A 22,803-nucleotide genomic window follows, 5' to 3' on the forward strand; every position below is an offset into this window, starting at 1 on the left:
GGTTAAGCAACTGCTTCAGCTCAGGTCATGATCCTGGAGTCCCAGGATGGAATCCCACATCAGGCAGTACGCTTCTCCCTATGACCCTCCCCCTTCTCATGCTCATTTTCTCTCCCAAACAAACAAATAAAATCTTAAAAAAGAAAAAAGGGAGAACTTCACCACACTCTTCACCAAGAACCAAACCTGGAAAATAAGGATGAGGGCAAGTCCAGCTTTATAAGCCTGTGGGAGGGAAGAAGCTAAGCTGAATTTGAAGGACGAGAGAGGCTGAATCCACGGAGTGCCACAGAGAAGCCAGCCGACCTCAGCATTTCTGCTCTAGTCTGGGGGCAGGAGTCACACATCCTCTTAAGAATCTCATGAAAGGAGGGAGCCTCTCAGTAGGAAAAAAAATACACACGCACAAACAAATCGTTGTACATAATTTCATTAGGTTCCTGCCCTCCTGTTAAGTTTTGCCCTAAATGGGTCATGTAAACAACTCAATGACAAACATTTCTAGAGAAGAGATTTTTATTTCCATTCATAAAATATATCACTAAATAGCTGAAAAAAGTTACATATTATTTTAAAACATAGATTTAAAAAATCATATCAGCTTCTCCTTAGCAAAATGCTTTTGTGTTATCTATTTACAAGAACGTACTGTACCTCAGGTACACGATTTTCACTCAAGCCAGCCCAAGAAGGCCTTTGGATCTGGATAGATGCTCCAGGGAAAGTACTTATCAGCTCTTCCCGCCTTGTGCAAAGGATGATTTGTTTTTACAAAAGTCCCTTTGAAAACAAGAGTAAATACAGAGAGCTTCTAGAGAAAAGCCCAGCAAAGCAGCAGTTGAGATCATGCTTTCTTTTGGTGATGAAATGAATCCTGTTTTGGTAATCTATAGCCTGGGTTTAAGGAGGGGGTCGGAGGGAGGGAGGCCTTAAGACTCAACTGTTTCTCTAGGAATCTTCATCATGAGCCTGTGGAGGCGGGAGCCCCGAGTCCACCTCTCTGCTGTAAGGTCGCCTGTTTTGGTAGACAGAAGGACGGTCTGAGACGTGGCCCTCCATGTTCTGATACATCTGAAGGTGGGGGAGAAAGAAGACAGAACGCTGATTACCATCCAAGGAAGACGGACATGTCAAGGGCTTATGTTGCAGATGACTTGTTATTATGATACATAAGTCTTCGAGGACAATCTTAGAGGATGTTAATTTACAAACCAAATTCAGTGTACTAATGGAGAAATCAAGTCACCGTCTAACAGCTGATTCCAGTATCATTTCTACTCTTGCATATAAAGTCCCAATCTAGACATCCAAAAGCCGAGCAGTAAAACCATAAAAGAGGGGCGCCTGGGTGGCTCAGTTGTTAAGCGTCTGCCTTCAGCTCAGGTCATGATCCCAGGGTCCTGGGATCGAGCATTGGGTTCCCTGCTTAGCAGGAAGCCTGCTTTTCCCTCTCCCACTCCCCCTGCTTGTATTCCTCTTTCGCTGTCTCTGTCAAATAAATAAATAAAATCTTAAAAAAGCCAAACAAACCCATATAAGAGAAAGGCCACTAAAAATGATTTGTTCATCATGCAACGAATACAGGTGATTCTTGAGTTTCACTTGGGAGGTCAGTGACTTTAAAATGTTTTTCCAAAATGAAAACAGCTCTACTTTCTGTCTGATTTTAAAGTTAATACACATTCATATAGACACCTTAAGCAATATAGGAAGATATACAGAAAAAAACCTAAAATTGTCAGAGGTAGCCCCCATGACGGATGGCTTGCTGTGTATACACAATTTTGTGTTGGTAGGCTTACAGCGTAGACCTTGTTTTAGAACCTTATTTTGAATTTCTAAGAAGTTTGCAGGTTACACATGTTACACCTTTTCACTATTTACTAAATATGAGCACATTCATGTTTTTAATAGCAGCCTAGCATTCCACAGTATGGAGGAACTATAACTGACCTTTCGACGGCTGTTTGTATGTTTGTATAACATCGACTGCGAAGTGCACACTGGCCCTGTCTGTCTCCGGGGTGCATGAGGGCAGTGGAATTGCCAGGTCAAAGGGGATGCACATTGGAACGGCGATGTACCTCGACAGGCTGCCTGGCAGAAACTGTTACTTATTTCCACTCCTCTCCGCTGTGTCCGGGAACAATGTGGCTTTCTCCCAAACCCTACAGCAGGGGTGTTCACTATCGCCCACGGCTCTAGCCCTTTGTCCAGGGAAGGTTGGATCTCCTGGCCTGCGAGTTTCATGATAAGCAAAGTCGAACATCTTTTTCTATATTCAATGAACATTTGCACTTCATTGGGAATTGTCTGCTTCTCTCCTTTGCCCTTTTATGTTGGGCCATCCAGGTTTTTCTTATTACTTATGAGAACTCTGTGATGTAGGGATCCTGGATTCTTATGTGAGTTGGACAGACTCCCTCCCTCTCCCTAGCCATCACTACTGTGTATTTGTTTGTGTTAGTTCATTTGGCAGCTATCGTGTTCACTGAATGGACCATCTCCTCCTCTTATTTTTTCTTTCTGGAGAACAAATGGATAAAAATCTCCTTTTAAACCTGGTCTTCACCATAACAGTCTGCCTCTATCCTTAAGGATGAACGGTAATGATACGTCGTTTTTGTAGAGCAGCCCTAGCAGTTGGTTATGACCTGTCGAACCAAATGTTCACGTCCAGCACTGAATTCGACCATGTAAGGAAGCCTGGGACAGAAGTACCAGTTAACACTTCAAATCCAACAGCTCCGCACCTGAATCCATTATCTCGGATCCCTGATCCTTCTCTCCTTCCTGGATGGACAGTTTCACTTCGTGAACCGCCCCGACTCCAGTCCCAAGATCCAGAACTTTCAGAACCATCTCCTCACCTCGCTGTACTCCCACAGCCAGAGACCGGGTGCTATTCTGGTATGTCCCCGCTTTTAATGTCTTCCTGTCCATTGCTTTAAGAGATTTTTATGTTAAGTAATTAATTAGTTTTGTTGATGTACAGATGAAACACAGTGTTACACCAGTTTCAGGAGTTTCAGGAGTGAAACTCCTGAATTCAGTGTACTAACACAGTGTAGTTACACAGTGTAACTAACACAGTGATGCCGAAACAAGTCTGTACATTACGCCGTGCACCCCATGAGCGGGGAGCTCCCTTCCGCCAACATACGGCGCTATGACAACCCCATTGGCTTAATATTCTCTGTGCTTATTGCCTTTCATCCTGGTGACTTTCATTCCCTAACTGGACGCCTGTGTCTCCCACCCCCTCACTCCTTTAAGTGATTTTACAATGAATTTTTTCATTGCACACGTAACACATGAGTATATTCTCCTTACAAAGATTTTGAAACCCTAGCTTTTCAAGTACATCAACAGAAAGAGGCACACAAGATTTTCTTACACTTTTTAAAACGGAGTCTCTATCCAAAGTATGTTCTTATTATTCTCTTTTTTCCTAATTGTTCTCTTCATAGTGTGCGTTAGTGGTATATTTGTACAACGTATTAACATACAATATTAATACACAGTGTAAGCTAGATCCAGACTCCTGTGTTCAAATCCTCAGTCTGACACTTACTGGCCTTGGGCAAATGACAGAACTTCTCTGTATCTCAATTTACTGATCTGCAAAAGAGGTAATACTAGAACTTACTTTGTGAGATTGATGTGAGAATTAAATGTTCTTATGGGTAGTATATTAGTAGAGTGTATGCAGACACTTAAAAAATGTACCATTAAATCTTAATTTATTAAGATTTATTATTTATGCCATTTATTATTTAAGATTTATTATTAATGCCATTAAATCTTACTATTATTAGTTCAAAAAGCAACTTCTGTGTTTCCTGATCATCACTATTGTTTTGGGGGCCACTCTCAGTTTAATTAATTCTGCCTGTAACTTTATTATTCTTTTATTTTTTTTTAACAGTAGTTATTTATTTTAGAGAGAGAGCACACACGAGCATGGGGAGGAGGGGGAAGGGGAGGTAGAGGGACATTTCGGGAAAAGCATCTCAGGCAGACTCCACGCTCAGCATGGAGCCCAGCGACGGGCTCCCTTCCAGGACCCCGACACCACATCCTGAGCTGAAACCAGGAGTCTGACACTCCATGGGCTGAGCCACTCAGGCGCCTCTCTATTAGTTCTTTTCTTCTGCTTTGTTCATTTTCTTCCCCTACTCCCTCCTCCTTATTCATTGTGGGGCTTTTTTTTTTTTCTTAGCTTCTTGAGTTGAAAGTTTAAGTCATTCATTCTCATTCTTTGTTTCTAATGAATTTAGAGTTATAAATTTGGCTGGCTCCTACAGGTTCTAATAAGCAGGGACTATTTTTATGTCTTTTTCCTTCCTCCTTCTCCTTCTTGTGAACCAAAGGCTTCTGTAAGAAGCATGAGTTTTAATTTCTCATGTAGGACACGGGAAGCTTTTCGGGTACCGACTGGTGATTTCTCCTTTCACTGCACTGAGGTTAGTAAATGTGATCTGTGTGATAACAGTCTCATTTATTTTGATATTCTCTCTCTCTCTCTCTCTTTTAAGATTTTATTTATTTATTTGACAGACAAAGATCATAAGTAGGCAGAGAGGCAGGCAGAGGGGGAGAAGGAAGAAGGCTCCCCACTGAGCAGGGTGCCTGATGTGGGGCTCGATCCCAGGACCCCGGGATCATGACCTGAGCCGAAGGCAGAGGCTTAACCCACTGAGCCACCCAGGCGCCCCTGATATTCTCTTTCTTAAGTGGACTTACTAATCTTGACATTTTGAACATTTTCTATTTCGATGAATGCTCTTTGTTTCTCGCTTCCCCACTTTGTGGCGTTGATCAGGTTTCCTATGGTCCTTTTTTCTTCTACCCTGAACCTGAGATTATAGATTATATTTCTGTTTTCACAGTGATATACTTACATTTTTAACACCCATGTTATTCTTATGTGTATTTAACACTGTGACTCGTCCCACTGCGGAACTTCTGCATGAGCCCACCAGAACTCTCCCTACTCTCTGGGAAAACACTAGTCCTCATTCTTTCAACTTTCAAAGAGTTCTCTGTTGTGGGTCTTCCCAATTCAGTCCTAACTACTTTCATTGTCTCAGGGATTTTCCACAGTTTCTGGTCCACAAAGATCTCCTTCTGGCTTTCAAAGGCGATTATGGCCTCACTTCTTTAAAAAAATATAATAAAAAAAAATGTGTGTGTGTGTATATATATATATATTTTTTTTTTAAGATTTTATATATTTATATGAGAGAGAGAGATTAAGAGAGAGAAAACACAGCGGGGGAGGGGCAGAGGGAGAAGCAGATTCCCCGCTGAGCAGGGAGCCTGACGTGTGTCTCGTTTCTAGGACCCTGGGATCATGACCCTAAGCTGAAGGCAGACATTTAACTGACTGAGCCACCCAGGTGGCCCATTTTTTAAAATATTTATATTACATTGTTTTATATTATATATTTGTTTATGATATAGTATATATAAATACATTATATATTGATAACATATTTATATTTATATTTATATATTTCTTATATATTTATATATTATATTATATATTATATATATACTTATATATGTTTATGATATAGTATATATAAATACATTATATATTGATAACATATTTATATTCTATGTATATATTTCTTATGACTTGTGGGCATGGATATGAGAAGAGCGGTGATGTGAGTTCAGGCCCTTTCTGAAACAGGAGCTGTGTGGTCCCTTCCTTCTGCACCCCCTCTCCCCACTGTCCAGTTCACCCCCTCATCTTTGCTCACCTCTGTTGCCACAGTGACCTCTTAACTGATCTTACTTCCTCGGTTAGGATTTTACTTTCTCAAATTTACTTTTATGCCTGCCTGCCTTCCTTCTTTCCAGAAATATGTGCTTAGCACTTTCCATCCACTAAGCATTATGCCAGCCACTAGGTATGTAATGGCTGAACTAGGTATGTCCTGGTGAACAAAGCGGATGTGACCTCTGGCGTACCCTCGTGCTGACAGGCACTCATTTATTTGATAATTGGTGAGTGTCGCCTGCCTACGGGACCGCGTCAGGTGATGCGAAGACGAGCAGTGCATCTGCTTGCCCTCATGAACCAAGTCTAGTGGTGGGAAAGACAGACCCACAAAGCAAAGTCTCACACACCATCACTGGAGTCTCACAGTTACAGACAAAGTGTTAGGGGGACTCAGGAGAAGGACCCTGAAATCCAACTAGGGAAACTATAGGGGTCTTTGGAGAGGAGAGAATACTCTATCTGGCTCTTTTTTTTTTTTTAACTGAGATATAATGGATATATAACTCTATATTGGTTTCAGGTGTATGATGTGATTCATGTATATATTGCAAAAACAATTACCACAGTAAGCCTAACTAACATCTGTCACTGTCGTAGTGATCTGGGCCATGAAGACCAATACTGGAGCATCTGTCCCTTCTAAAAATCCCTGTTGGCTCACCACTGTCTGAATAATGCCTTAGCACATTATTCGGTGATCTCCCTGCTCTAACTCCATACCACTGGGGTTGGGCTATACCTAAAAGCGTTAACCTGTGTTTTCTCAGTGAGCCTCTCTCCCCTTCTCACTTGTCCCCTGAGGGTCATTTTCCTTCCCTAGTCCATGAAGAAGCAAAACAGAGACTGTACAAAAAGCGTTCACATGCATACCAGGAAATATCACCTCAGGCCTGCTGGCAAGGCCTGTCTTCCCACCCAAGAGACTAGACATGGCTGTGCTTGGGACGTGTGAAGGGAAAAGCATGCATGGAGTGGCAAGAGGGGAGGAAACAGGGTTCGCTCATAGTGGGCAGAGCTGCCTGGCATGGTTGTGTAGACTAGGCCTTGCTCAGAGGTGCCCAGCTGGTGGGGACTGAAATCCAATCTCGTCTCTGCTCCCCAGGCTTCTAGACTGGATCCCACTGCACCAGCCAGTACCAAGATGTTCCTCTTGGTGTATTCATCCCACCCAGAGGGGAGACACTATTAACTGAATTTCCCTGAAGAAGACAAAGTTTGCTCTCCATGGCTGATACTGGTAGGAAAAAGAACCTTCCATGACAGAGGGTCGGAGACAGAGAGGAAGAGAATGGTGTGTGTGTCGGGGGGGGGGGGTAGTCGGAGGGGTGTCTCTGAGCTCAGACCCCCTCGGCTGAATCATCACCTACGAAAAACTTGCCATTCAACAACCCTGATTCCCTGAACAGAGGGAAGGACGTTTGGACATCCTGTGGGAGTGGGGACATGAAAGGAGACTGGTCCTCCAAGACAAGGGGTCCTGAGCAAAGCCAAGGGGCTTCTGAGCAGTAGCAGACCCCACACCCTGGTCCACTACCTTTCCAGTCCTGTTTTTCTCCATTTCCCCCCTCCAACCCTATACTTTCAGCCACAACCATTTATCTTCCATTCCACTTTCTCAACTTTGAACCTTTCTTATATTACTCATCTAGCCTGGAACACCGCACTCACCCCCACCTCCCAACAGCCAAAATACTACTCTGCCTTCACAGCTTGGTACAAATAACACCTCTGTGGAGCCGCACCCAGCTGCCGCGCAAGGAGAAATTATCCGGTCCTCTCTCTTCACCTCAACAGCCTACTTCTGGCTTCTCTCTCTTACTCTTCTTTCGGTTTATCTTACAGGGTCATTAACTGTGTGCAGGTGGTCTGCTCGATAGCCTTGAGGTTTTCCATCTCCCCCCGACCTTGTTGGCCTAATTCCCTCACAATAAGTTAGTTTCCGAATGTGATTTTTTAAAACAGCCTACCAGGAGGAAGGGACATGACCCACCCACCCAGGTCTCTGGAGAGACTACAGAATTGAAAATGGGCTCTTAATAATTTAGAAAAAGAGAACAGACAATCCATTTAAGCAGTCAGGTTCCTATGTGACTAACATTTACTGATTAACTACTAAGGGCCTGCTATGTGCTAATAGATCTTTTCACATACATCCTACTCCTTACAACTCCCTAAAGCAAGATTTATTAATTCTATGTTTCAGATAAGGAAACTGAGATTATGTCACTTAATCGAGCCCTGTAAGATATAAACGATGGAGCCACAATTTGAACCTGGGTGTTGGAGGCTCAAGGTCCATCCTTTGTCCACTTCCTCTAGGGAATGGCTCTGTTCACTATGCTGGATTGTAATACTGAGGGGAAGAGTGAGCAAAGTGATTCCAAGTTCCCAAAGCCCAAGGATCACCTACCTCGGCAACCCATTTTACAGGTGCGAAAACTGAGGCCCAGAGAAGTAAAACGATTTGCCGTAAGTCATACAGCGATGAGGAGCTAGAGTGCTAGAGCTGGGATTAGACTCTCATGATTCCAGGTCAATGTTTTTTCCACTCTGCTGTATTATATGTCTGGGTTGTACAGATTATTCCATACTAAAGCTTCACGTTGAATTAGGAAAGGTCAGTGGTGATCAGGGATTAAGTTTTGTTTAGTTGTCTAGTCCTATGCATTAATTAAATACTTAAAAGCATTTAATTTCTGAATCAATTGGCTGACAATGTTAGGGAAAGCTTTTTCCCCCAGAAAACGCTTATCAATAAATATATCACCCCACACAACTTTCAGAGGGCAACCAAGACAAATTACGCAGAGAAAGACAACGTGATACTTTGATTCTTAGGAAATGAGTGCATGTTCTGAGTTACTGCTCTCCTTTCTAACAATGCTTTGTAAAGTACTATGAAGCTACGTACGGCTTCTTCTGCATCGGCCAGCTGACATCCTAAAAATGAAGTCAGGTTGGGGAAGGATGGCCGTTTCCTTGAGTCGAAAGCCCAGCAGGATTGCATTATAAAGTATCTGTAAAACCAAGAGAAGATGGAGTAAGCTGAGAAAATCCAAAAAAAGAAAAGCTGATCATTTTCCGCCATTTCTTGCTGGGGAGCTACTCATCATCTGTGGCCTGTTTGTTTTGTGGCAAGTACTCTACTTGACTTTGAACTCCCACCAGGAAGGGCAAATCAGGTGACGGACAGAAATGCATTCTGTGGACCAGAAATCAGGAGATGGTGTCTTAGCACCCTGAAGGACCCCCTCCAGCAGAAGAACTGGAGCCCCTAATTCACAGTATCTTCAGTTTTGTTCAGAAATCCCCAAAACAAAAAGGAAGAATTTCCTTTTCTTTCTTTTTCTTTTTTAGAAAGAGGAATCACGGATTTTGCATTAAGGAGTTTTACTTTCTTCGACATGCATTTGGAACTAGAGAGACTGTAAATTCCTGATTTCAGCCACGGTGCAGTCTGATCTGAACTCACATTTCTTCCGTAGCATAAAAGGGCTGATCCATCTTAAATCCACTTTGAATGAGTTTGTAGAAGTTAGCGTCAACCGGAATACCAGGGTAAGGATTGACACCTGGGGGAAAAGTGAGGGAGGATACACCATTTCATTTGGTTAGTCATTCAGTGAACAAGCAGGTACTGAGAGCGCCCACGGGCCGTGCGCTGCTTGGTGCGAGGCTGTAAGTGGGGAAAGTCACGGCTCCTGCTCTCATGCAGGTACAGGCTGGGGGGCGGGGCAAAGACACCACAATAAGACATGAAGTGGCACATATATCACAGATGACAAGGTGGCACGTCATGAATGCTTTACTTTATTTATTTAAGATTTTTAAAAATTTATTTAACACACAGAGAGAGATCACAAGTAGGCAGAGAGGCAGGCAGAGAGAGAGAGGGGAGAGAGCTGAGCAGAGAGCCTGATGTGGGGCTCGATCCCAGGACCCTGAGATCATGACCTGAGCCAAAGGCAGAGGCTTCACTGACTGAGTCACCCAGGCGCCCTTCATGCACACTTTAATATAAGAACACAGATAAGGCGCAGAGGGAGCGGGGATGGCTGCCACGGGCAGAACTTACCAAGTGAGAATATCTCCCAGAGTAATATTCCATACGACCAGACGTCACTCTTTATGGTGTAGATCCCTTGGAATAAGCTCTCCGGAGCCATCCACTTCACAGGCAGACGAGCCTGTGCGGAGTCCAGGAGGAGATCAGTGGTGAACAGATCGAACGGTGAAGGGGATTTCTTTTCTCTTACTAGCTAGATGATAAAATTTCTTTGCTTCCTAAAGTCACTCTCAATGCTTAATGGAGAAAATCATACTCCTCAAGTGAAGTTTTTCACTTTCAAATCAACATCCTAACATAATAGCCTGACAAAAAAGAAAAGAAAACAAAAAACCCCAAACAAACAAAAAACCCCAGCAATATCTTTCATTTTTTTTTTTTTTTTTTTTTGAGATAGAGAAAGAGAGTGCACCTGCATGCAAATGGCAGGGGGTGGGGGGCGGGAGAGGGGCAGTGAGAGAGGGAGAATCTTTTTTTTTTTTCTTTTACTGTTGAGAATCATTTGTTTCAATTTGGTCCTGACAATGAAGATTTATAGGGCAATTAGTTTTGTTTTGTTTTCAAGATTTTATTTATTTATTTGACACACAGAGAGAGATCACAAGGAAGCAAAGGGGCAGGCAGAGAGGGTGGGGGGAAGCAGACTCCCTGCTGAGCAGAGAGCCCGATGCGGGGTTTGATCCCAGCACCCGGAGATCATGACCCGAGGCAAAGGCAGAGGCTTAACTCTCTGAGCCACCCAGGCACCCTGGGAGAGGGAGAATCTTCAGCAGGCTCCACACTCAGCTCAGAGCCTGACATTCTCAGCACAGGCTCCATCTCATGACCCTAAGATCATGACCTGAGCGGAAATCAAGAGTCATGTGATTCTGAGCCAACCCACTGAGCCACCCAGGTGCCCCACAGCTGGCCATTGCTTTAAAGCTCATCCTGAACAAAGCCTGGTGATTGGAATGGGTAAGTTTAACAGTAGGTAATTCCATTAGGGAGTAACCAGTCCTTCACCCAGAGGTAAGGAGATATTGGTGAACTAGTGGAATATTTTGTTAAAGCATGTCTTGGAAGAACTTTAGTGGAAATGCCAGCTACAAGGATGTGGTGAGGGGAGCGAGTGTCATCACTTCCAGAAATGACACCAGGCTGACTTCTCTGGCTTTAGTAATTTCCAGTAGCATGAAAGGCAGGTTTAGAGTCAGTAGAGTCGGGTTAGCATCAAGACACAGAGGAAGCTAGGTTACTGGGACACAGCTTTTTGTAGTATTTTGTGTGTGTGTGAAGTGAGGAGCCCTTCACTGTGCTCGTTTAATCTGCCAAGTAAAATCAGAGCTCCAAGGGCACCTGGCTGCCTCAGTCAGTACAGCATGTGACCTTGGATCTCAGGGTCCTGAGTTCCAGCCCCACAGTGGGTGTAGAGATTACTTAGGGAAATTTAAAAAAAAAAAAAAATCAAAGCTCAAGAAAGAAACCCTATTTAAATCCTACACAAACCGATGAGCTGATAGAATCATACAGGCTCGTCTGGTTAATTTAATTAATTAAAAGACTTAACTGAGGTGCCAAATGGAAGTCACCTTCCCACATAAGAGACCACCAGCTAGTAAGGTAAAGACCGCACAGTCGCCCACGAGCTTTGATCAATCTTTATGACTTCGGCTACAACAAGGGAGATATTGATCCAAAATCAGCTGAGATGGCTATTCGATTCTAATGGAAATAGTGTTTGATTTGATTTTTAACATTTATTGGCTATTTACCCAGACAGGTGCTTTCATGTTGGTTTTACTGGTTTATTCCCACAACGCCAATGTGGTAAGCAGATAATCGTCATGGGAAATGCTGCACCTGTCACAGTAGTTATGCACAGGCTTGGGGATCAGACCATTCACGCGCTAGTCTACGTGCTGTGTAACCAGGGGCAAATTATGTTCTGTGCCTTGGTTTCCCAGCCCACAAGTGGGCACTGTGAGTACTAAATGGATGAATGTACGTAAAGCGCTAAGAACAGTACCTAGCACCTGGTAAGCACCAAGTCACTATTATTTCATAGGTGGGGACTATAAAGCACAGGGAAATTCCAAAAAAAGGGGCTTAACTCTAGGTGTTGGGATTCTTACAAGCCACTCTTTCCAGTACATAATTTTATCATCTAGTATTTCTAATAGTTCTTAAATAACACGTCTGTCCCTAGTTGGGTTTTTGGTTTGTTTTTTTAACAAGTAGATTTGGTCATATTTTAGATCTTCCTGTGTGACAGTAATAAGATACTAAATATTCATTAGCTCATATCTAATTTAAATATTGTGTCCTTTTAAAATTTACATTTAATATTTAATTGATATGTTGTACTTTAAAAAATGCTTTATTGTAGCGACTGCCAAATTCCTGTAATTGGAAACATGACTCTAGTCACTTTATAGCTAATGGAACTGAAGTAAGTTCAGGTAATGAATTTTTTTTTAAGTGTGGCTTGTACTCCAAGGTCCCTAATTGGTCTGTTCTGACTAGTCCAAGGACAGATGTGATGCTATTTTGCTCAGCTTTAATTGTAACTGGAATATTCCTTGAAGCTACAGAAAAAGCTTTTAGGGGCACCTGGGTGGCTCAGTGGGTTAAAGCCTCTGCCTTCGGCTCAGGTCATGATTTCAGGGTCCTGGGATCGAGCCCTGCATTGGGCTCTGTGCTCAGCGGGGAGACTGCTTCCCTTCTTCTCTCTCTGCCTGCCTCTCTGCCTACTTGTGATCTCTGTCTGTCAAATAAATAAAAAAAAATCTTAAAAAAAAAAAAGAAAAAGCTTTGAAATGTAAGAAAGCTGACTGCAGTGAGGAAAATTTTTGATGTTGCCATCAAGCAAACCCTCGCGACAGTGAGTGCCAATGTCTATCATCCCAAAGACAAAACACAAAATAACAGTATAAAAACATGTGAGAAATAGTGGCCTCACGTTGCCCCTGATAACATAGTTGGAGTCGCTCATAATGTCCCGGGCCAGTCCGAAATCACAGATCTTCACCACCTTCCCATGGGTCACGAGAACGTTCCTGGCTGCCAGGTCTCTGTGAACACACTGCAAAGAATGAAATTGGCGTGTTATTTACTCTGACGGAGATCATCACAGAGGGCAATGTTGCTTCCAGTTTCAAGTTCACAGGAGTTACAGATGACAGAAAAGTGTGGTTCCTCGAGGTGTCTTATCTTTACTGGGCCACCGGCTGTCCTCACACAGGACCTGCGGCACACAGAGTGAACGCGGATGGCCCAATTCTTCAGCTGTGTTGTGGATACAGTTAACTCGTGCTACTTATGGAACATTCCCGGAGGCCAAGGGGGTAGGTTCTTAGAAAAGAGCTCAAACCTGGCTGGGTGTTATGTCTTCTACCAATAAAAGGCACAAGACGGGGGTCCAGTGTTGAGCTCCCTCCCAAAGGGATTTTCCAAGGCCGTTGTCCAGCACTCTTACCGAGGGGTGGAGAAAAACTGTTTCCTTTCTGACAGGAAAACAGCTTTGGCAATGAGAGTATGACCAAAGAATATATTTGGGAAAAAAAATGAAAAATAAGTTTGGGAAGGTTGATTCAAGTGGAATTAGGAGCCTCTGAGTGGACAGAGGACATGACTTGAAGCCGAGTGGTCTGGCAAGAGAATTAACTTGAAGAAGGAAGATAGTCAAAGGAACAGAGCACTAGGAGCTAAAGGCCCAAAGGGCTCTCTTCAATCTTGAAAAAATAAAAGCAAAAACCGGGCAGACTAAAATGCCCCTAGCTCTCCTTCCTCCCTCTCCAGTTTTCTGAGGGTGTTGTCCACTGCCTGCAGACTCCATTCACGCTTCACCCACGTTCCTACCAGCCCCCCACACCTGGCCTTCATCCTCCCAGATGTCTGCTCCAGCTGCCTGGGCTAAGCCCCGAAGTGGCAACCAAACCGACTGAGATTGGATTTGGTGTCCTGGTGGCACCTGGTACTATGGGCCAGGCCCTCCTCCTTCGCATCCCTCCTTCTGTGAATTCAGCATGTCGCTGGCCCCCTGTTTTCTTCCGACTGACTAGTGGAACCTGTTTCTTTCTGCAGCTCTAGGCGAGTCTGCTCTCATTCCTCGGGGCAGCACCCTCTCAGTCTACACCTTCCCGAGTCCCTTCGTCCAAACCGAGAGACGCAACTACCATCACCCAACCTCTGTTCCCAACCCAAACACTTCTCCTGCGCTTCAGATAGGAATATCTGCTGGACTAGGCCCTACTCTGTTGCCCAAGGAACCACAAGTCACACATTTAACTCGTGACCTTTCTCAACAGACTTCCTCCTGATTTTGTGTTCCCTGCCGTATCCCATGTTCCCTGCTGGTTTTTCTTTTCCTCAGAAATCTCCTCTAGCTGAAGCATGAGCTGCTTCCCCAAGCCTTTTCTGCACCGCTCCCCCTCCTGGTTCTGATGGGTCTGTGCCTTCCCTGGGTTCCCAGAGCTTACCTGAACACGAATATTTACCACACTACAGGGTCATCTTTCATTTGCCTGTCTGCTCGTCTCTTTCTCCCCTGTCAGTGATAAGCTCTGACTCTATCTCAGCACCTAGCACCGGGCTTGGCACTAGTCACTATGGTGGATGGAGGCATGGCAGCTATGGGGAAAGCAGGGAGCAACCAGAGAAGTCGGGAGAAAAGACAACCAGGAGACAGTGACATCATGGTGCAGGGGGTAGGGCCTACAGGGAAAATAAGGGGGCAGCGTCTCAGAAACTGGATATTCCTCAAAAAAATTCTTATTATAACAAGCCCAGAGAGGGAAAAAGCAGGGCCCTGGACCTTTGGTTGTGAGTAATTTGCCTATTTACTTCACGACAGGCAGGAAATCAGGCCAGACTATCGAGGTCGAGGCCCTCCAAGGTCTATAGAGACGTGCAACCACTATTGTAGTCAAGGAGGTGAACGATAAACGAACTATAGATACACTGGAGAGAAGAGGAAGCCAACAGCAGGCAGAGAAGATGAGGAGAAGAATGTGCCTCAGACAGGTGAATGGATAAAGAAGATGTGGTATATATGTCCACCAGAGTAGCACTCCGCCATCAAAAACATGAAATCTTGCCATTTGCAAAGACGTGGACGGAACTGGAGGGTATGATGCTAAGTGAAGTGAGTCAATCAGAGAAAGACAATTATCATACGATCTCACTCATATGTGAATTTTAGAAACAAAACAGAGGATCATAGGGGAAGGGAGGAAAAAATAAAATAAGACAAAACCAGAGAGGGAGACAAACCATAAGAGACTCTTAACTATAGGAAACAAACTGAGGGCTGCTGGAGGGCAGGGGGTGGGAGGATGAAATAACTGGGTGATGGGCATTAGGAGGGCACGTGATGGAATGAGCACTGGGTATTAGATGCAACTGATGAATCACTGACCTCTATCTCCAAAACCAGTAATACATTATATGTTAATTAACTGAATTTAAAAAAAAGAATGTGCCTCAGAGATGAGGGGTGGGAAAATATTATGAGGCAGGAATTTTTTTTAACCTGTGAGCAAGGATGCTCATATTTGGAAAAAGAAAAGCAAAGAAGGTAACATACACTTTCAACATCCATGAGGGGGGGAAAAAAAACTTTGAGATTCTAACTGGAGTTGTGTTAAACCTACAGATTAACTTGGACAGAATTGGCTTTTCTAATAAACCCCGAATCTCTCCTACATGAACATGGTAGAGCTCATTTATTCAGGCCTCCTTTTTGGCATTTAATAATGTTTCATTTGCGTCTGGTATATTTCTTCTGTTTACCTCAAGATGCTTCACGGGTTTGATTGCTATTGTGAACATCACTTTTTTCTATTCTTCCAAGCTGTTAATTTATTTCATGTTAATCTTTTTTTTTTAAGTTGAGATATACCTAACCTATGACAATATATTAGAGAAAGTAATTTTTTAATTTTTTTTTAAGATTTTATTTATTTATCTGACAAAGCGAGAGACCACAAGTAGGCGGAAAGGCAGGCAGAGGGAGAGAGGAGGAAGCAGGCTCCCCGCTGAGTAGAGAGCCTGATGCAAGGCTCGATCCCAGGACCCTGGGATCATGACCTGATCTGAAGGCAGAGGCTTTAACTCACTGAGCCACCCAGGCACCCCGAAAGTAATTTAAAAAAAAATACAGCTGAAATGATTCTCTCCAAATTCAGGAAGGAGGAGGAGGGAGGAGGCAAAGGGAGGGACATGCAGAAAAGAGGGAGAAAGAGAAGAAAAGATTCAAAGGGAAAAGAAGAGGGAAGAATTTGGGGAATACTGAGAAGGTAACAGAACATAAGACGGTGTGGACAGAAAGCAGCCAGAGGAATGCTCACAGGTAGGAGACCCTTGAAATGTCCCAGAACAGGGCTGAGAGGCAATGATAGAAAGAAGGCAAAATTGAGGTAGAAACCATGGTTTGAGGCAGGCTCCATGGCCCTCCCATCATAGCCCTGTGGGTCTGGGATTATTAGCATGGGGGGGGGGGCAGCAGGTGCACCAGGATCCCAGCACACTGTGTTTGAAGTCCCCCTTACCCAGGGTCAAATGCCCACAGACAGGACACAGCTTGGACAACCTGTACTGACTGCCCAAGGAAGGACTGACACTGTAGACCTTGCTTTGACTTCCTATCTGGAAGTCTCAGGCGACTCTGGACCTCCTGGGAGGGCTGAAGTAAGGGATCTCAGGCGTTCCCCCTATAATTCACCCAGAGCTGCTATAATGAACATTCTAGGTGGTTCCAACAGAGAAGAGGGTGGTGGTGGATGGGGAGGATACAGACTGTAAGGGATACAACTTGAAGTAAGAAAAAGGAAAGCAAATCCCATTTCCAAAATTATCTTGTTGTTGCTGTTAGTTTCTCCTTCAAAAGGGGCTTACCGACTTAAATTCCAGAAATTCCATTCCTTTGGCAACTTGATATGCAAAGCAAAGAAGGTCCTCAAAGGTCAGCACGTTCAAGTCTTCTTCTTCCTCCAGCCTTTTTTGGTTTTCATATTCAATTTCATCTGTAAAACAAAACTGGTCCTCATGCTTGCCCCAAGTTTAAGAAGTTGCTCCATTACATCTCCACGGGGACATTATCAAAGCCACAGTGAGGAGGAGTGCCCAGACTACAATGGAAGCTTCCGCCGCATTTTCCCAGTAGCACTGGGGCTAACCTTTTCACGCTAAACGTGTGGGGCCTCTGAAGAGTCAGCCAAAGGTTTCTTTTGGTTAGAAGGGTAAACTGTCCAGCTGCTTTTGTACGGACGGCCCCCTGATCAGTCAGGAGCTTCTGATCCTCCTCTTTTGTGCAAGGTAGTTTTATCATGTGGGAAAGAATTAACATTGCGCCGCCACATTTGACGAACGGCACTGGGCACTTACTATACTTCCATTTAATCCTTCCAATGGTACTCTGACGAAAGTACTATTAGGCCCATTTTACAGATGACAAAACTGTGGCTCAGATGATTACATAAATTGTCCAAAGTCTTCCAGCCCCAAGGTTAACCCAACTTCCGTCTGATTCTAGAACTCATCTCTTTTCCACGTGTCAGTAATCAGTGGCTCTAATTAATGTATTATTTTAAAAAGAACAACCTGACCAAATAATATAGCTCTCTGTGTTTATTAGTTGCACACTGACCTCAAACCCACAATATATAAACTGTTGGTTTTTCACTACCTTTAAAGCAAATATACATTAATAAAGCCTACAGGTGACATTAGCAAATAAAAGCATGCTTTGCATTGACACTTTTAAAAAAACTAACCGAATTCCCATACCTGTTTCTATTTTAAGGTGCTACTAATTAGAATAAAATATTACCTTCAGATTGGAATGAATTCCCATTGAATCCTGAGATATGATCTGAGTCCTGGTGTAACTGAACTTCTCTTGAACCAGGCATACTATCAAAAAAAATTATTTTGTTATTTATGTTCTTCTTCTAAATAGACATTTTATTTTAAAAAACACAATTCATCAAAAAAAAACTGAATTCTAGTTATAAATGGGCTTTTAGATTAAAAGCACACTATCCACCTGTCCATTTTTTTGTGTGTATGTACATTAAAAACATGTGGAATCGAGCTTGCCAAGTCTAATGAGAGGAGTGATCCCCATTATCTGTATAGGGTCCCAGAGTTCAAACAGGACCTCACTCTGTCCTTGCCACAGATCGACAAGCTGGGTGTCAGAGTCACATTTTATAAAAGACTTGGTGAGTAAAAGTTTGCTGAAATCATGAAGCTAACAAGATGTACAATTAGGACTCAAACACCTTTTCTGTTTCTAAAAGCCTACTTTCCCTGTGAAAGTTCCTGTAATACAGATCTTCTTATAAAGAACTGTGTGGTGTTGTGTTTTTTTTTTAAGATTTTATTTATTTATTTGACAGAGAGAGACACAGCGAGAGAGGGAAGACAAGCAGGGGCAGAGGGAAAAGGAGAAGCAGGCTTCCCGCTGAGCAGGGAGCCCAGTGTGGGGCTCGATCCCAGGACCCTGGGATCATGACCTGAGCCGAAGGCAGACACTTAATGACTAAGCCACCCAGGTGCTCCAAGACCTGTGTTTTACCATCCCTCTTTTCTCAGTTTGGTCTTTGTAAATAAAGCACATTTCCTTTTCCCGTGAAATTAATAAACAGTGATAACAAAACTCTCTTTTGTGGTGAATAACATAAAATCCTTCACTGAGGAATTCTGTGTGCATTATATACAGACAATGATTCCATTTATTCCAGCATAAAAATTCACCCGACTTACAATTTCCCCTATCTCTGGCAAATGGCTTTATGCTTGCAGACCACAAATATTCCTAAGTCGCTTCAGTGTAGTTAATACCCCAGTGACTAGAATGAATCAAAGACCCTGTTGACCAGCGTTAGTTGTTGCTAACCATGGAATGCTGATCTCACCATCTTACTCATTAAGAGACTCTATTCTAGAATACAGATGACATTGCAGAATTTTCTCAGTTTTAAAACACGAACTGAGAAACAAGTGTGAAAGACAAGACTGGTGTGACAGGCATGAATTGGTTTTGGGCAACCACACAAAGACGTCCATGGGGATCTCCAAGGGGTCTCCCGGGTTTAAGATACAACGTCCCTGTCTCAGAACTTAAGAGGCCAAAGTCCTACGCTGAAACCTACACACCAGGAAAAGGGAGAGCTTTCACATGTGTGGAGGAAATAGGATGACACTGTGAATTGAGGAACATAGAGACAAATGTTACCACTACTCAATTTCGTCCCCATCACATTACGTCAATTGATCCATTCTAATTTTTGAAGATCCAATATGTGAGTTCAGAGCTCTTTTGTACCAGCCTCCCAAGACCTGAACTACTCTCTGTGACTATGTCATGGGAAAGTGTTCGTTCTTTCTACCAATTCCTGTGTGTCACCGGGAGAGCCGAAGGACTGAATAATGTACTCTTCCCAAAACTGAGTATGTGGCCAGAGTGTGAGTCAGGCACAGGTGGATGGAGACAGCTACAGCCCTTGTACCACAGGAAAGCGAAAGTCTCGTTGTTCCAGATCAGCAGAGAAGCTAGAGCGAGACAAGTGACCTTTCTAGATCTTAGAGCCCACAGACCGCACGAGGTAGGGCTCTGGCCTTCAGCGACTGCCAGTGCGGGGTGTTTAACCATCACACTGGGGCTGTGTTCTGTGACATATCATTGTGAAACCCTGACCCATTTCTCTTACCTGGAACTTGGGTGTGATTGGAAAGTGGGGTAAAAACTGAAATTGTGTTCCTTGAAAATCTCCGTCCATGTCCTGTGGAATTTTTCTCTTTTATTTCTTAGATAGTTGAGAAGATCACCATAGCAACAATATTCAAAAATCAAGTAAATTGGTCCTGAAATAGAATTTTCATCATAGGTATACAAATTCCAAATATTTCTTTCAGATATCGATGTGGCAGGCAGCATCACCTAGGAGAGCCTGCTTCTCCCTGACTTGGGGAGAGAACAACTTTTTCTGACTTTATCTCTTATACTTTAAACTCAGTTTTGGCTTTTGGCTCTAACCCCTTTGGAAAGCGGTATCTTCCTGTTCCATGCGGGCCCTTGCTGTCCATTGCCTCACCAATAACCAGTGGCCACTTGGATTCTCCAGTTTGCAACTGGGAATGATAGGCCAGCGGCGTTGTGAGCACTCGGCAAATCTATGCGGATCTGTTGTTTGCCTGAGGAGGGAGATAGAAGTCAGGCGTACCCTCCTACATGCGCTTGCTCTCGTTCTCTTTTGTTTTGTCCCTGTCCCAGGAGGAACGAGGGGCGAGGGGCGAGCGCTTCTTTCCGGGATTTCTAAGCGGAAGTGAATCAGAGCGCATGCGCCACTGCATGCTGGGAACATTAAGGTTGGCATCCCGCCTTCGTCGTCCCTTATTTGAAGCCGACCCAGATGGGCAGCGGCCAAGCTCTGCGGCCATTCTCCCCACTGCAAGGAGTCCAGCTTCACAGCCTGGGGAGAAGCTTCACCTGAGCAGGTAGAACGAGATTACACAAAATGCACCAGCAGTGCTGTTGTTTTTAAGGAGGTTAGAATTATGTGGCCTGTCCCAGTGCAGGGAGGCATTCTCTACATGGACTCTTCCGATCTCAGGGCGCTCAATGTCTAACCACTCGGGTTTGAGGGCCCGTCCGAAGACGGAGGAAAGAGGAAAAATTGAGAACAGATGGCCTCTTTGTCTTCAGGCTAAAATATTTTTGATGAGAGGTTTTTAGTAGGAACTGGTTACCTGACAGTGTGCACGCCCCCAGCAGATTAACGATATTCTCGTGGTTTCCCAGGTGAGTCATCATTTTGAGTTCAGACATGAGAGCCTCTCTTTCGGAACTGTCTGCTTTTTCTGTCGATGGAAGAGCATGAAAAAATATAAAACTGAAGTAAGAGAGGTATTTTAGATCATTTAATAAATGAAAACTTTCTTCAGTTCAGAGCAGATTTGCATGAAAATTTTAAAATGTATAAAATAATACATGAATTTTGAATAATACTATCTTGTGTTTAAGACAGAATTTCAGAGATTGCAATATAAAATTTGGTCTGATAATGTGCCTTTCTGCTGGACGTTCCTCTACTTACCCAAATAAATATCAGTAGAGTTGACTCTCAAAAAGCAAAATAAAACAAAACAAAATGCATGATTTTCCTCTATGGTAGAAATTAGTAAATATACTGAAGGGAGAAACATAACTTTCTTTTCGACTCTTGGATTTGTTGGACACAGAGAGACAAGATAGGAATGTTAGCAAGGTTGGCTCCAGCTTATGGTCCTCAGGTCTAAAACCTTAAATTTCTCAATGGGTCCAATGGTGAGAAGGTCAAAGAGACCAATAACCTCTAACCAAGTTCTCAAGAGACTCATTAATTGATCATGAGAAATATAACTGGCATAGGCTAGAATGTATCCGTTGGCCAATGCATTCTCTCCCTGAAGATAAGTCTAGATAGTTTGGTAAACTGTACTCATAATCTTGCTTAGAAGCATATCATGAGTGTAGTTATTGATAAACTCAAAGGTCTCATGTCACTGAGAGTGAGGTGCCCAGGTGATCGAGGAACTCCTGCCCAAGAGGGTACTAGAGCCTTAGAGGTAAGGGCAGGATCCTTGGACTTTCCTCTCCACACACCAGGCACCTACTCCTCTGTTAATGTCTTCTTTCTCATAGACCTAGTAACTTTTTTTTTGCATTCACTGAAAATTTGATTCGATATTCCCAGGTGTCATTATTTTGTCTTGGAAGACACCTAGCCTTTATGCTAACTTTTTCAGATCACTGATGCTATCGATTTTGATTTAGTGAGTTCTTGGGGGTATCCTTACTACCAACATCTTGGCATGGGAGTGAGACTCTTCACTGTGAGCACTATGACCCACCAGTATGTGTCATGTCTTCTGCTGTTTCATGTTTTATAGGGGTCCATGGCTGGTTCCTCTCAACCAAAGTGATACATTTTTATGGTGTGCTTAACTTTTTCAAAGCACTGTCATTACCCAACTTTCATTTATTCTTATCCATTCGTTCACTGAACAAGTGTTTATTGAATGCCTACAGTGTATGAGGCAATGTGCCCAACAATGGAGGAATGAAAGACAAGACACAGCCCGTGTCTTCCTGGAGTTTAGAGTCTCCTGGAAAAGGAAGACAAGTAAATAAACAATTATAACAGTGTGATAAATACAAAGTGGCAAATGAATGGGGGGTGCCGTGGGGTCACACAAGAGGGATACCTAACTTAGCCATGGAGAGGTGCGGAAGGGGACGCCAAGTGCCTGTTGCTGAGATGTGAGGAAAAATGAGAGTTAACCAGGTGAATTTACAGTGGGGAGGGAGGGGGAATATTTCATACTGAAGTAATAGATTGGGCAAAGATCAAAATACAGAAAGCACAATAAACAGATCCAACCCTTGTCCTCATGAGACTTGCAGACTAATGTGGCAGATGAGACGTTAATGGGATAATTAAGCAAATATGCCATTAGAACTGTAATAAATTGCATGGGAAAGAAGCCTGCAGAGAGCTAACAGAGCATAGGGCATGGAACTTGATCTCTTCTGCAGTGTGAGAGAAGGCTTCCCAGAGGAAGTGATATTTCTGCTGAGATTTAGAAGAGGAGTGGGAGAGAACTACGTGAAAGGGGAAGGGTGAGCAGAGGGATCAGCCTGTACAAAAGCCCTGGGATGGGAGGGAGCATGGAGCTCTGGAGGAACTGAAAGAAGGCCAGTGTGCTCCCGTGCTGAGTGCGAGGTGGGGAGGTGGGCAGCCAGATCCCACAGGGCTGTGTAGACTACTTCAGGAGAAATCAAAAGCACCTGGCAACATGAAGAAGGAAAATGATCCGCTTGAAGAGGATGGGTTCAAGCAACACCAAGCAGGGAACCTGAGAGGGATGGCTTTGTAGGGTGCTAGAATGAAGATGGTTTCTGGTTTGCCTGACTGTG

The 22,803-nt window shown here is 43.6% G+C and overlaps 1 protein-coding gene across 1 annotated transcript in view; it reads right to left on the reverse strand.

Annotated features, from left to right (window-relative positions):
* Positions 1-554: 554 nt before the first annotated feature.
* Positions 555-22,803, reverse strand: part of FLT3 (fms related receptor tyrosine kinase 3) — a 75,229-nt gene continuing 52,980 nt past the window's right edge. The window contains exons 16-24 of the mRNA XM_046028185.1: positions 20,595-20,705; positions 19,556-19,709; positions 17,671-17,753; positions 16,737-16,864; positions 12,802-12,924; positions 9,870-9,981; positions 9,267-9,366; positions 8,706-8,811; positions 555-1,071 (exon numbers count right to left, since the gene is read on the reverse strand). Coding sequence (XP_045884141.1) covers positions 949-1,071; positions 8,706-8,811; positions 9,267-9,366; positions 9,870-9,981; positions 12,802-12,924; positions 16,737-16,864; positions 17,671-17,753; positions 19,556-19,709; positions 20,595-20,705 — 1,040 coding nt within the window. The 3' untranslated portion in view covers positions 555-948. The remainder of the gene's footprint in view (positions 1,072-8,705; positions 8,812-9,266; positions 9,367-9,869; positions 9,982-12,801; positions 12,925-16,736; positions 16,865-17,670; positions 17,754-19,555; positions 19,710-20,594; positions 20,706-22,803) is intronic.

This window comes from Meles meles, chromosome 14, assembly GCF_922984935.1.
Source record: "Meles meles chromosome 14, mMelMel3.1 paternal haplotype, whole genome shotgun sequence".
Lineage (NCBI taxonomy): Eukaryota > Metazoa > Chordata > Mammalia > Carnivora > Mustelidae > Meles > Meles meles.